The sequence below is a fragment of the Protopterus annectens genome, chromosome 1.part0, assembly GCF_019279795.1.
Source record: "Protopterus annectens isolate FY-2018-M chromosome 1.part0, PAN1.0, whole genome shotgun sequence".
Classification (NCBI taxonomy): domain Eukaryota; kingdom Metazoa; phylum Chordata; order Ceratodontiformes; family Protopteridae; genus Protopterus; species Protopterus annectens.
Genome location: NC_056725.1, coordinates 1,551,637,490 through 1,551,653,642, shown reverse-complemented (window position 1 = coordinate 1,551,653,642; position 16,153 = coordinate 1,551,637,490). Strand labels below are relative to the sequence as shown.

At 42.1% G+C, this 16,153-nt stretch overlaps 1 protein-coding gene across 1 annotated transcript in view; it reads left to right on the top strand.

Moving 5' to 3' along the window:
• The window catches only part of AKIRIN2 (akirin 2), a 473,016-nt gene that overhangs the window by 343,279 nt on the left and 113,584 nt on the right, over positions 1-16,153 (top strand). The window contains exon 6 of the mRNA XM_044073113.1: positions 15,248-15,397. Within this exon, the coding sequence (XP_043929048.1) occupies positions 15,248-15,397 (150 nt within the window). The remainder of the gene's footprint in view (positions 1-15,247; positions 15,398-16,153) is intronic.

The following is a 16,153-nucleotide window of genomic DNA, read 5'->3' as shown; positions in this document are numbered from 1 at the left end:
GGAGTCCTCCCACATGAAATTAAAGCCTCATCCTCTTATTTCAGGTTCTATTCTGTAATAAAATCACATTTAATCAAGCATGATGTACTTGTGACCCCTCTGGTCATATCACGTATGTCTACTTTAGCTCTTCTTGACTCTGACTCAGCCACTAAGATAATTTGTCCATTTTCACATCTTTAATTTATTAAGTATAAATTTTTCATTTGTTTTGAAACATTTGTCCATATTGTGAATTAATATGTTGGATTTACTATTTATCCAAAGCATTACTGTACAATAGTATGTTTTTTTTTTGTCATTTATGGGTTATAATACTGTCCGTTTTGTATGTCTGGTCAAGTTTGAATCCAAGCAGAGACTGAAATTGATCAGAACTGATCGGTGTTCTAGTCAAACCAACCAGTCAGTAAATAAATACATAAAGTAACCTCTTCTGATTGATTGTTACATTTAACACAGAGTACTTTATATGCCCTAGTAATTATCCATTTTTAGTACCAGCTTCTATTCTAGATTCTGCAAACAACTCAACCAGACCAAATTTTTCACTTGGCTCCACCCATCCGTGTTCTCCTGGTCTATACCCTTGATGTTCATCATGTTTCACTGTTGCAGTCATGACTGCAGGGTTCTCCCCTGCCGGCAGGCAGCCCTCGGTTGGCCAGAATCCCAAAGTCTGGGTCCGGCGTCGGCTGTTCAACCATGCTCCCTGACGTCAGAGCGCCAGGAGTACAAAGCTGACAGCCGACGCCATCTTCTCCCGTCTTTCTTGCCGTGCGGTGATAGCAGTTCGCAAATGCCGGTCGGCTAACTCCTGACGATTTTTTCTGATTTACTTCTGTCCGAAGATTTTCTTCTCCACTCAAAGCTAAGTACCCCGTTGGGGAAACTTTTTTTCTTGCTCCACTCCGATGTCAGAAAAAGTTAATAATAGTATTTCATGCGGGAAGCAAATACCCCATAAGGATTTTCATTCTTACTGTATTCCTTGCTTAGGCCCTGACCTCGACGTAGCTAGTTGTCGGTTTTGTGCAAGATTCAATCAACGTACAATTAAGCGAAGGTACGATTTTGCTTTTCATTACTTCGGTAGGCGCTTTAACTACAAAATGTCGTTTGATTCGGTTCTGGCTACCAGAGTTCACAAACGTCGCAAGGATAAAGACAGGCCTCCGAGGTTCAAATCTGATGATAGCGCATAAGTGGAGCCAGCTTCAGGTTCGGCCGTCGTCAGTGAGGTGCTTTTGCAGCCCCTGTCGTCTGCCATTTCAGAACCGACGGCCGAAACGGACTCTCATGCAGAGCCAACCAGGCCTTTCAATATTTCTGTTGCAGGACCTTCGGACAATGCTCCTTCGGATGGGTCCGGAGCCGCTGTGCAGGGTACCGGCTTCCGAAGGGGTTTTCAGGCCTACCCAGCTTCTAGTAAAGGCAAAGCCAAAGACAAAGGCTAAGACTCCTTCTAAATCAAAGACTACAACACAGGCCTCTTCTGAACCGGCTCCCAAGTCACAGAAACAGTTGCTCAAGATGGCGGAGGATTTACTTACTATGATTAGGGGTTCACATCCCCCTCCAGATAAAAGGCCAGGGCAGGATGTTTATTATGATTCCTCTGATCAGGCTTCTGTTTCCTCAGTTTTGTCTTCTGATCAGGAATTTTCTTTCCTTCCTTATGAGGATTCTGATGCTGAGGAATCCATTCCTTCAGCTTCTCCCCCCGAGGATTTCTCTTTTGGGGAAACTTTGCATGAAATGAGGGAACATTTCCACTGGGAAGGACAGGAGTATTCGGAATCAAAGAAAAGACTGAGGGATTTTCTTCTTCTTCCCCAACACAGACCCCTGGCTATTCCTCCTGTTTTGGATATTGTGGATGATGCCTTTTCGGAGGCTAACTTAACCCCTGACTCTCTTCCTCCTGCTCCTGTTAAGCCTGATAGATATTACAGGGTTCCTGATTCCCATCAGTTTTTATACAAGAACCCTTCTGCTGACCCTGAAACCATTTCTCAGGGTCTTAAGGGAGTTAAGGCCGCTTCTGCCAAAAATCCCATTCCTACTGAAAAGGATTCTCGATCCTTAGAAAGATGGGGCAAAAAGGTGTACACTTCTGCTACTTTTTCCATTAGGGCTTTAAACTGTCAGTTTCATATGCTAAAATACCAGCAATTTCTCTTGTTTGTTTTAAAACAAAAGCTTACTTCCATTTCTGCCTGTGCAGATGATAAGGAATTACATGACTTATTGCATGCCACTGAACAAGTTGGGAAGCATGGTTTACACTGTGGATTTGATGCCTTGGAGGCTTCTTGTAGGGCTGCGGCCTCTGGCACAGTCATTAGAAGGCATGCATGGCTAAAGGAACAAAATTTGCCTGAACAAGTAAAGGCTAAATTATTGGATGCTCCTGTTCAGCATAATGTTTTGTTTGGATCAAAAGCTGAAGAGGTGATTAAAAAGATGGAGGATAAGGCGAAATCCATGCAAACAGTTAAAGATTTCTTACAAGTACAGCCACCTAGATTTAGCAGGAATTGACCTTCAAAAAATTGGTCCTTTCCCACTCCAGACAGGCCTCAGAGGGGTAGATATAGACGTTCCAGAGGAAGGCCTCAAACACAAGCTTCTTATAGACCAAGACAGTGGACTGCTTCCACCCCTAGGGGAGGAGAGGGCAGGTCACAAACTCAAAGGAAACAAACTCAATGACTCCCTCTGTTGGGCTACAGGAACTTCTTGCCTGGAAGCCCCTCTTGGAGGAAAACTCTTTTTTTTTATCAAAATTAGACTCCAATAACCCAAGACAAGTGGGTTTTGGATGTGGTTTTAAGAGGTTACAAATTCCATTTTCATACCTTGCCAAGGCCAAGCGGATGGCCAGACCTTCCAAAACATCAATGGACGGAGGCCTTAAACCAGGTGGAAGCTCTTTTGGCTATGAATGCCATAGAACTGGTTCCACTTTCAGAGATGGGAAAAGGTTTTTACTCAAGGCTCTTTCTAGTCCCAAGGAAGCAAAACTCATGGAGACCCATTCTGGATCTGTCGGTCTTGGACACCTTTCTAGAGATTCCAAAATTCAAGATGCTTACTCTACAGCAGCTACTTCCGATGCTGTCCAAAGATGCATGGATGGTAACTTTGGATTTAAAGGAGGCATATTTACACATTCCCATCAGGCAGGATCGCAGAAAATACCTCAGGTTCAAGGCCGGATCGAGGCACTTTCAATTCTCTGCGCTGCCCTTTGGATTGTCTACTACGCCCAGGGTCTTCACCAAATGCCTGGCTCCAGTAGTAGCTTACTGCGCCCAGGGTCTTCACCAAATGCCTGGCTCCAGTAGTAGCTTACTGCAGACTCAAGGGAATTCAAATTTACCCTTATCTGGACGATTGTCTAATTCAGGCAGACAGCAAGGATGTCTTACTCCAGCATCTAGAATTTGTACAGAACCTCGTCAATTTCCTGGGATTCTCTGTAAACATAAAAGTCAAATTTGACACCATCACAACAGATAACTTTTCTGGGTGCACTTCTAAACACCACAACCCAGATGGCATTTCTGACATCCGAAAAACAATTACAGCTGGCTTCAACTTTCAGAACCTTGGCAACTTTAACTCAACTATCTGCAAGGAACTTCCTTCAGGCTTTGGGTTACATGGCCTCCTGCATCCTTCTCGTACCATATGCAAGACTACACATGAGGAAAATACAGTGGTACCTAAAAAGTGTATGGTCTCAGCATTGCCACAGTTTAGACATACTGATCTCCGTCCTTCCTTGCCTTCAAAAGGAATTTCTTTGGTGGTCCAGGGCATGTGCTCTAAACAAAGGGAAACCCTTCCGTCTGCCTCCTGCCACTCGGATTCTAACCACGGACGCCTCGGATTATGCTTGGGGAGCCCATTTTCAGGGCAATTGTCTGCAAGGCCTTTGGACAAAGGATCACAAGCACCTTCATATCAACTTAAAGGAAATGTTAGCTGTTCAGAAAGCTCTGTTGGCCTTCAGGAATCTTTTACAACCAGGACTAATACGGACAGACAACACCACAGTTATGTGGTACATAAACAAGCAAGGGGATCTCATTCCTACCCCCTTTGCAGACTAGCTATGGATCTATGGAACACAGCTCTAGCTTGCAATCTGGATCTTCAAGCTCAGTTTCTACCAGGGAAACAAAACTTCCTGGCAGACAGTCTGAGCAGAAACCTTTCGGATCCACATGAATGGATGCTGGACACCAAAATATTCAGGATGATAGCAGTCTGGGTATGTCCTCAAATAGACCTCTTTGCATCCCATCTCAATCATCAACTACAGAATTTTTGCACCAGGACTTTCCACAGAGAAGCTTGGAAAGTGGACGCCCTGTCATTCAGTTGGAGGAACCTCTCGGGATATGCCTTTCCGCCTCTTCCTCTTCTTCCACGGGTTTTATTGAAGATAAAACAGGACAAGCCCAAGATGATAATCTTGCTGGCTCCAAATTGACCTCGGCAGTTTTGGTATCCAACTCTAAAAAACCTATGCCTGGAGCCCCCTTGGGTTTTACCTCAGTCTCCGAACTTTTTGTCCCAACATCAGGGTCAGGTTCTATACTCTCATGTCAGAACTCTCAGCCTGGCGGCCTGGTTAATCCAGGGCCTTTGATTTCTTCTTTCCTACCCAAGCAGGTTATGGATGTCATTTTAGAAGCCAGACGTCCTAGCACTAGAAAATCTTATGCAGAAAAATGGAAAAGATTTTGTTCCTGGATGCAGGCTCAGGATTCTGATCCTCTTCTTCCTAACATTACTTTAATTTTACTTTACTTGACAGATCTCTTACATAAGGGTCTCTCTTTCTCTTCCATTAAGATACATGCCTCTGCTATTTCTGCTCATTATAATACAGACCCTCCCATCTTTTCCCACCAGCTCATGAGACAGTTTCTCAGAGGAGCTGAGAACTTAAGACCTCCTGGATCTCCTCCTATTCCTGCTTGGGATCTCAACTATGTTTTGGAAAAACTAACCTTGCCTCCTTTTGAGCCTGCTGCCTCTTCTGACATCAAGTTCTTATCTTGGAAGACAGCTATCCTGTTAGCCCTGACCTCTGCCAGGAGAGTTTCAGAGTTACAAGCTCTTATGGCTGTGGAACCTTATTATTTTTCATCAAGACAGGGTATCTTTGAGGACTAATCCTACCTTCATGCCTAAGGTGGTTTCCAAAGTGGCTTTAAATCAAACGATCCACTTGCCAACTTTTTTCCTCACTCCTCAAAATAAAGGGGAAAGGATCTTACATTCCTTGGATGTACACAGGCAACTGCGTTTTTACCTGAACAGAACCAAGGACATCAGAAAATCATAACAATTGTTTGTTTCTTGTGCTTCAAGTTCCCAAGGTAAAGCCATTTCAAAACAGACCATTTCTAAATGGATTGCTCATGGAATCAGATTTTGTTATTCACACCATGGAAAGCAAATCCCAGGGAGTATACGGACTCATTCCACCAGAGCTGCTGCCACTTCTGCGGCCTTCCTCAGGGGAGTTCCTACCAAAGACATTTTGGAAGCTGCAACTTGGAGTTCTGTGCATACTTTTTCTAAGCACTACAATCTACCTCTCTACTCTAAGTCTAGGGCAGGCTTTGCCTCTGCAGTCCTGCAGGGCCTTTTAGCCGCCCCTCCTTCTTTATGACCACCTGCCTTTCTTTCAGCTTTGGGATTCTACCCTACAGTCATGACTGCAACAGTGAAACACGAACATAGTACAGTTGTGTACATCTACCATAAATGTAGATGTTCGAGTGTCTTCACTGTTGCAGTCTGGGTTTCCCTCCCTCCTGTCCCCTCTTATTTTTACTTTTGTGTATTTCCTTTTTTCACCATTCTTTTGAGGTGTATTTGCAAAGGTTATGGGACCTTTTTCATTTTGTGACTCCTGACATCTGGGGCAAGAAAATCTGGAGAAGATGGCGTCGGCTGTCAGCTTTGTACTCCTGGCGCTCTGACGTCAGGGAGCATGGTTGAACATCCGACGCCGGACCCAGACTTTGGGATTCTGGCCGACCGAGGACTGCCTGCCGGCAGGGGAGAACCCTACAGTCATGACTGCAACGGTGAAGACACACTAACATCTACATTTATGGTAGGTGTACACAACTGTACTTTTCTCTCCCTGGTAAGGAAAGCAGGCTATATAACCTGCAGTCCAAACTTTGCTTGGCCTTATCCCACTCTATTATTTTTCACTCCCTAGTTATTTGCTCCTAAAACAGCGAGTCATTTGCTAATTTTTATGAATAAATTTCAGCCCCTTCTTCCTTATGTTGTGTACTCCTCTTGCAGTCATCCTTTTTTTCTTAAATCTCCTTTAAGGACCTGCATCTAAAATCCTACACTCTCTCGTATTTCTTTATCATCCCCATTTCATCTTTCCTTTCTACTTAGATTTATAACCTGCTTGAGTGCCTGAGTGATGTAAATGAGCTATAACTGCATTGCCTTAAAGTATCCCTTCAAATCAGGTAATTCTAAATTACCTTGCCATTTAGGGAGAATCAACTTTTCCCATTTAACTCATGCTTGGGGGTACCCCACCCAAATACATTCCTTCATCTCTTAATTGTCATCTACATCTTCACCTCTGAGTGATGAAATATTCCTGACCTGTATATAAAACTAAACGGACTAAAAATATTTTCACTGCTTGCATCTTGCTATACATATCCATAATCAAGAGCTTCCAGCTTCTCATTTTTTTGTATTATCTTTCATTTAGTCCCATCCTACATACCCTTGGCTGTGGTAACAAATTCCATTTCAATCCTCTCATCTAAATACCTCATCCTGCTATGTCCACATAATTATGGTGTTGCTGAATCAGTATGTATGTGGGTATATTGATTACTGCCAGAGCCTTTGTATTATCATTATCCAGAAGAGTCTGCATCAAAATATTCAACAACAATGAAATATTCTTTTCTTGATTTATAAAATACAAAATAATATTGTCTGGATTAAAGCTTGCATTTCTTGATTACATACTAGTTATATCCTTGCATTTGTGAGCCCCTTATTTTCTTTACTAATAGTTCTAAATGTACAGTAAATAAAGGGGGAAAAGGACATCCCTGCCCTGAGTCCTTTGTTCAGACACAGCTTGTCAGAGAGAAACCCTCACACTTTATTACTTGCCTGTAACCCTTCTCATATCTTCCTTATTAAGCCTGTTAGTCTATCGGGGAAAACAATTCAATTGCTGTCAATTGCCCTACTCATAAAACCCTGCAAGTCTGTTGAATTCTTTATCCGCATCAAGACCCACTATCAGTGTTGGTGATCTTGTTCATGTTCATCATACTGATCACTGCTCTACAGTAGCCTTAGCTATATGTGTTATTTTCTGCCAAGGACATAACAGATGGTCAGCTTCCAAAGCTTCAGGGCACTCCCCACACACACACACACACACACACACACACACACACACACACACACACACACACACACAAACCATAAGATAGCTCAAGATGAACTGACTAAAAAGACAAATTTAGATGCCAAGCCTTTCGCATTTTTCCTGCCATTGAAGAAAGGTCTCCTGTGCAGGCTTTTATCGATGGTCGACTTGTAGAGTTCCTTTGCCGGGCAAATAAATTCCCTTTGGGGGGAAAACCTTCTACAATGTAAAAAATGTTTTATTTTACTTTCCTTTTTGGGAGTATTATTTTTAAGCTAGGAGTGTGTATATTAATGGACTATCATGAGACTTAACTGTACTTTTAAACAAGAGTGCACTTTTTTCCTGTCTGCTTAAAAGTTGTTTAAATTAATTTAATACCATTTTTTCTTGTGGAGAAGCTGTTTAAGACACTCTGCCAGCCTCAAAGTGAAACAAAGTGATTTATACCATGTATTTTTTGTGTGAAACAGTTGAAAAAGACTTCAATTTTCTGCCAGTTTTTGCTGCTTGTTTTCCCCAGGAAAGTGGTACCATTTCAGCTTGACCATAGAAAAAACGTCTATCTCCACAGTAGGGCCTTCTTCAGGCACAAAAAGAAACAGTTAAGCAAACAGCTTTCCCACTATGGCAGTTTGCCTCAGCTGCAGGTGGGTAAATCTGCTGTGGCCATTTGTTGTACTTCATACCACTCATCTTTTACCCTGGGTCCTCCAACCACTATGGACTGGGAGTTAGCCATGTCCTCTGGCTTTTGTGGTCCCCTCATTGGGAAAGGGAGAGACACTCTTGTTGGACCTGGGAGAGAGAATAAGAAGGGGCCTCCCTCTTATGTCAGAATGGTGTGCCCATTCCTGGGGAAGCCACTGCTTCCATTAGTAACACAGTTGGCCCCATTTTTCTTGTCAAAATAAATGGAAAACTAAGCATGTGTCTGTCGCTTGTCTGGTCAGTGTAAAACAAATGAATAGTTGTGGGTTCAGTTCAAACAGCTGTATTACACACACATCAGAAATGAGGCTTTGTAACTTTAACTTGAATAAACTTGTAAACTGACTACCACACTCGTACATGTTAACACACAGTTGCAAACTGGATATTCCTGATAGTGATTGATATTCTTACTCCCAACAGCCTAATCAATAAAAAAGGGTCTGTTGCCGTGGATTTGAACTTTCCTACTGTCGCAGTTACCTGTTTGGTGGATGTGGGGATCCTGAGGCAATGTAGAAATTGCCTCATGTTTGCTGACAACTAGTTAATTCTCAAACAAACTGATATGGTATGTGAGAGATGTATTTACACAATGTCACTGGAGGCAGAGCTCTCGCATAAAAGTACTCCTAATGTCAATAAGGCTGTCAGTAGTACACATGCTGCACCCATCACTCATATATACTGAGGCATTTACATGTAACCTTCCTAAACCACAAAGACCTCCTAGACCCAAGTACACATAAGAAATACTCTCAGCAGCCCCAAACGCACTCTATTAAAACAACACCCACATCAACACATAGAGCTACATCTCATGGAGCCTCTACATCTGAGCCCATAAGGCAAGTCACCACACAATCCAACATTCTAGTCATTGGCGACTCCATTGTGAGGCACACTGATGTCCTTCTCACCAGGCTGAGTAAAGAGAAAGTTACGGTCAGTTGCTTATCAGGGGCTAGGATCTGCCACATTACGCATGCACTCAGGTCATTGGATCACAATTACCAATATGACTCAGTGGTAGTCCATGTGGGAGTTAATGACCTGAGACGTACCTCCCTGGACTATATGAAGAAAGACATAATAGAGTTTTTGGAATGTGTCTCAGGCTGGTATGAGCCTAGCATTGAGCAGCATTTTACCTTCTCCAAGGATGATGCCACAGTAGGAATAAAAGATGATTGACTTTAATAATTGGCTTAGTTTCTAGTGTCATTCTAAGGGGGTGTAATATTTGTCCGCATGGAACGAAATGGTCAACAGACCACGCTACTTTGCCGGGGATGGTCTGACTTCTCCCTTCTAGGCTTTTCAATATTAGCTAAAACATTGTCTTCCCCCATAGTGCCTTTTTGTGCAATGCCAAACTGAAAGAATGTCCGACATAGCAAATCAAAACCAAGAAAATCTAAAGGTATTACTACTGAGTGGTAGGAGTGTAAATAAACTCCACTCCCTGGAAGCTCTCATTACCCTAGAGAATGCTGATGTCTCTGTGGTCTCTAGAGACGTGGTTTAAAGCTGCGGACAGCATGCCAACCTGGAAGGGTTATAATACCTTCCACACATTTAGACCAGCTACTTCACAGGCAGGTACTAAAGGTGGAGGTGTCTCTATTTACATCAAAAATAAATATACTTCAGGGCTGGTCAAACAGGACAATGCAATTGAGCTGTTCCATGTTCAAATCACCATAGGTAAAATCCAGTACCACTTCCTTCCAAGCTGTAGCTCCCCCTTTATGACCCAGGAAACCCTTTCCATGTATTTAAACTTATTAGAAACACTAACCATTCAACCCAATACCATATTCATGGGTGACTTTAATTACCCCACTGTTAACTGGGAATCCTATACGACATCAAATGTACATGCACAGAGTGTCACGGATTTTGTATACACAAACTCCCTGGACCCAGATGGTCAATACACCAACTAGGGGTGCAACCATACTGGATCTGGTCCTCACTAATATGGGAGAGTGCTGTACACCCCCTTACTGTAATGCATTCCCTGGTAAGGTCAGACCACAAAGTGGTCTCCTTTGAAGTAAAAATAAAACCTGGACCCCCAGCTAAATCGGAAATATTCAGGAACTATTCTAAGGCTAACCTCCTGCTATTAAGTGAGAACCTGGCAAACCTTCAAGCCCCTATAAACCCTGAGAACACTTCTGCCTATGCAGAACTGTTTACAGAAACCCTGTACAAGCATGTTAATAGCTGCATAGAGGCCATTGTACCCACCAGAAAGAAGTACAGAACTAACTCAAAAAATAAGCCACACTGGTGGAATCACAAAATCAATCGGATGTATAACAGGGGGAAGAAAACCATGGCAAAAATTAGGAGATGCAGCACCCAGAAGGATAAAAGTACTCTCATTTAACTAAAACAACTCAGAGGACAAATAGTGTACCAAAGCCAAATTTGAGGTACATTTGGCCTCCCAGGCCAAGGACAACCACAAAACATTCTTTAGCTATGTCTGCAACCTCAAAAGCGCAGTGTACAGTTGTGTGCAGAGCTCATTGTAAATTGAGCCACCTATACTGAGCCAGAAGATGTAGCAAACCTCCTGGCTGATAAATTCAGCTTCAACTTTACTCCAGTCTCCCCCTCAACCCTCCCTCAGGAAGTAGCAAATTTAACTCCTCCTACTATCACTAGGGAACAGGTCTTTAATGCTGTCTTTAAGACCAAGAACACTGCATTAGTGGGCCCAGACAATATCCCAGGAAGCCTTCTAAATAGCATGAAACATGACCTATTATAGGGCCTCTGGAATTACTATTTAACTGTAGCCTCCAAATCTGCTTCATGCCTCATGAATGGAGAAAGGCAACAGTCATCCCTCTGTGGGCCATCTACAGACTCAGGAAACTACAGACCCATAAATCTCACTAGTCTTTCATATAAAGCCATGGAAAAAATTATCATGGAGATGATCAACAGATATAGTAAACCTCCAGACAATGGACCCAACACAGTTTGGTTTCGTAAAGGGCCGATCATGCCTACTCAACCTGGTGGACTTCTTTGAGAAGGTCACCAAAGCAATTGATGAGGGCAAAATCGTTCGTACTGCCTACCTTGACCTGGCCAAAGCATTTGGCACAATACCCCACTCAGGCATTGTTGACAAACTCGAGGTTAGGTACAAACCCGTATGTCACCCAGTGGATAGCCCAACTGGCTCACAGACAGGACCCAGGAAGTTAGAAATGAGGAGTCCATCTCTGCAAAGAGGCCAGTCACAATTGGAGGCCCTCGGGGATCAGTCTTTGGACAACTCTTTTTTGGCGTTTACTTCTCAAAAGTCAAGTCTAATGTCACTGGTCTCTTGCTGACTAAATTTGCAGATGATTGCAAATTAGAAGCAGTCATTCAATCTCACACTGACATATGTTCTCCAGGAGGGGCTGACACCGACAAACAACTGGTGTCAGAGTCATGGACTAAAATTAAATGCCAAAAAATGCATAACAGTATCCTTTGGGAAGTCATCCAGCCCTGGTAACTATCGTATTTACAAAGACACCCCTTAGAGCTGACCCAGTAGTCTGGGACTTAGGGACACACACAAGTAGTAATCTAGCCTTTGATCATCACATGTCTAGAGTGGGAGGAAATCATTCTATGTTGTGCAACTTATAAACAAAGGTATGACGTCTAGATCCAAAGTCATTGTTCCACTGTATTCGGCATTCATCAGACCTGTCATTGAGTACAGTGCCCCCTTTGGTATGTACCAAATCAGGCATTTCCAACAACTGGATTGTCCACGGAGGTTCCTCACTAAGAGTACAGGGCATAAGTTATATGTCCTATGCAGACCGCCTCAAGGCCCAATCCCTGTATTCTGTCTCCTACAGGCTTTTGAGGGAAGATCTATGCCTGGCATACAGGGTATTGTCAAACCCCACTCTGAACCTCCTGCAAATCCACAAAAGAAACAATACCAGAATTACCTGTTTTAAAGACTTAAACCTTGCCTGTGATACAAGTAGGACCTGCTGGAGAGATGGGTATGTATCCCAGAGACTACCCCATCTATGGATCAGGCTCCCCATCCATGTGAAGCAGAGTTCCTCCCTAATCCAATTCAAGTGTAACTTGGACAATTGGATGGGAAACTGGAAATTCATCCCTAGTTTGGCACCTGTCTCTCTGATGCAGACATGTAACCTTTAAATGTTTCATCTCCCAGGCCCATCAAGGGTATCAGAATTCGTCAGAGAATTGGGATACATGGCTAGGATTAAAAAGGCCCTTGTGGTTGTTAGCTTAGTAAACACGTATGTCTGGATTTGGCAGAATTGATCTGAGGTAGTTGGGTGGATGCAGGGTATTGTGGGAATGAGGGAGGTGCTTGAGAGTCTGATCCAAGTCTGTGGAAGTGGCCGAGCTGGATCTGAGAGTCGGATCTGAGATCCTGTAGTGAGGATAAATTAAGGAAGACGACACAGATGCCAAGTTATGGTAAGACATAACTTTTTATTTCTTCTTGTGAAGAAAAATCTGCTTTAAATAACTTGGTTACTTGTATTGCACAGGTCACTGCTCATTGTTTAAAGTGCGTGTATGACTCTTGATGCTACTTCCAGGGCTATTCCCATTGGTACAGTTTTAAGGAGATTTGTTTGGCTGCATGCTCAGAACCTTCCAGATGATAAAAATGAAATTTTAAAATTTTAAATTCTGACTTGTACAGAGCTTTAGTGTTTGGCTCCTATGCTCAGAGGTGACCAAGAAGTGTGGTGAAAGGAGTAAGGTGAAATAGGGAATCTCAACATTTTTCAGTCCTCCTTTTTCAAATTGTCCAATGGATGTTTTCTCATCCAATTTCAGCAAAAAAGCAGAAAAACGATCCGTAGAATTTAGGTAAACAAGTGGAAAAGGTTTTACCAATATGTTGGTATAGTACATTATGTTCTTTTAAGCACTCCTATTTCTATTACTAATTTTGTGCATCCACTTAATCATAAACAATACTGTTCTAAGTTATATGCCAAGTGTCACACTAGTAATGCTATATATTTAGGTAGATGCATGTCTTGCACCTCATTTTATGTAGGTAAAAATAGTTGAAACAATATATCAACATATTAGTAAGCATCAGGGACATTCCTTTAGCTTTATGGCCTTACAAGCTATAAATTCCAACCCCAGAGGAGGAGATCTTATTAATTATACAGAGTCTTGTGAAGTACATTGGGTCATGGCAGATAGGAGCCCTGGCTGAAATTGGATTGTACCTTTAAAGCCAATTCTAAAGGGGTGTAGACCATTCATTTGATTTCTGACTTTTGATTGAATGCAACTTTCTTTAAAAACCATGATTGTATTGAAGCAATTTGTCTGATGAAGGGAGTTTTCCTGCAAGTGCTTAACATGTTTTACTGCTATTCTCTGGATTAAAGAACTTTGTTTTTAGCCTGGTGGTCCGTGGAGTTTTTTGCTGATACCTACTTATTCCTCTGTCAAGCTTCATTATTGGCTATTTTAGCATATCTGCTCCATGGATCCTCCTCTTTCGGGGTAGGCACATGTCAGAATATTCTTGAAAGGGGTGTTGCATAAGAAGCTTCCAAGAAAACAGGTGGCCTCTCCTTGGGATCTTAATTTTGTGTTAAAGAAACTAACGCTCTGTTTGAACCAGCTAGTCTAACTTGAGGTTCTTAACATGTAAAACAATTTTATTGGTTGCTCTGACCTCTGCAAGATGGGAATCTACAAGCTCTTATGGTAAGTCAACCCTACCTCGATTTCCACAAGTACAGGGTTTCTTTGAGAACTAATCCTCCTCTTATGCCTAAAATGGTGTCAAGAGTTTGCTTGAAGTCAAACTTTGTTTCCCCATTTTCTTTCCTGAACTTAACAATGAAGAAGAAAGGATACTGCATACATTGGATATCCACTGAGAATTCTGTTATCTTGACAGAACTAATCTTTCACATCTTTGGATCAGTTGCTCATTTCTTGAGAGTAAGAAGGGACAACTTGCGTCAAAATAAATTATTTCTCAATGGTTATCTAAGGCTTTAACCTTTTGTTATATTCACCACAGCAAAACTATTCTAGATAGGGTTAAAGCCCACTCTATCAGGGTCTTGGCTTTTCATGTGTGGCTTTTTGGAAATGGTTGTATTCTGGAACTTCTAGAAGCAGCAACTTGGTTTTGTATTCACAAGGTGTTAAAAGCTTGATCGTTCTCCATATCTACCTCTGTCTTTTCTGAGACCATTCTTCAGGGGTGCTGAACCCTTCAACTTTCCTCTTCCCAAATATAAGGTAGGTTTAATTTACCCATATAGTAAAGGCTACTGCAGCAGTGGTTACTATGATGAACATAGTACACTTGTGTAAGTAAACTTACCATAACAGTAGATGTTTGAATGATTACTGCTGCAGTAGCCATGCCCTCCCTGTCTCTCCCCTTGTTTTTGGTGTGTTTAGGCCATGGTGTGAACACTTGCATTTTGCTTCTAGCATTGTCCTTTCAGAACTAAGCCTCCCTCTCTCTGTTGGCATGAAAGCTCTGAAGGGTTTGATACCCAAACCTGTCTTTTTATTCAGTTCAGTTTGAGCCAACAGATTGGCCGTATTTATAGTGCCTAGAAGCTTTGGTAGCTGACCAGCTGTTGTATCCTATGCAGGATACAACCCATGTAATAGTGATCATTCAAGCATCTATTGTTAAGGTAAGTACACTTGCACAACTGTACTTTACTGATGTTATCCTTTTTGACCTTTTGTTAATGTGATATGAGACATTTTTATGTATTGGATACTTCCTGAGTGTAGTAGATTCTTTAGTATAGGAACAAGAGTTATGCGTCTCAGCTGAGGGAATAACCTCAGGTTCTAAGTGTTATCACCTTTAACACGAGATGTAGATGTGTATGGATAAGTCTCCTAATTTGTTGCTCTCTTTGGTTTTAGTACTCTTAATGTTATAATTTTGGTTTGTGTAAATTGCCAGTTTGATACAATTTTTAGAGCTTTATATATAGTATGTTTGTTTTTTATTTTGAGTTTTTTTTCCTTTTTTTCCATTACCATAAGGTAACTCCACTGTAGTATTATCACCATCTAAAAAAGATCAGCCTCTTTTTACCTTAAAACAAGTTGGAATGATTTGTGAACGTTTATTGAAAGAACGTGAAGAAAAAATCCGTGAGGAGTATGAAGAAATTTTGACATCAAAACTTGCAGGTAAGTTGCATCCGCCACCTCTTTCTAGTTTTTTTTCTACTGCATCGGTAACGTGGTGGAAATGCCCAAGCCATTGTTATTCATGTTTTGTTTTTGGAAGTGAGCTTAAGGTTGATGGGTTTGATGAGCATTTTTTTGCCATATTAAAATTAAATTGGATTTTCCTGTATACTGGTGGAAACTGATGTTAATTGAGATAGTAGTATCATTTGTATTGCCGTAAGGCAGTATAATTGTACATGTATTCACTGTGGGTAGATTATAATGCCCCTTAACCATTCATCACCTCCTGTCTAATCTGTGATTGACATACAGCTGTTCCCTGCCTTGTTGCCTGTTACCTGAAACATTGGATGTTCATCGTGCATACATCTGCAGTAATCACATATGGGTTCTCTGCCGTCAGGCGGGTCCTCGGTCTGCCGAATTCCAAAGTCTTGGTCCGGCGTCTGTTGTTGTCGCCGCCTTCCCTGACGTCAGTGCGACAGGGGTATATAAGTCACAGCCGATGCCATATTTTCCAGTCTTTTTTGCCACGCGGTGCCCGAAGCAGAAGCAGTTCGCAAGTGCCGGTCGGCCAGCTCCTGAATTCTGAAAATTGGAAACCGAAGTCTTCTTTAAAGCTAAGTACCCTGTTGGGGAAACTTTTCTTGCCTCAGACCGATGTCAGACAAAGTTAACAATTGTATTTCTTGTGGGAAGCAAATACCGCATAAGGATTTCCATTCCCTCTGCATACCTTGTTTAGGCCCAGAC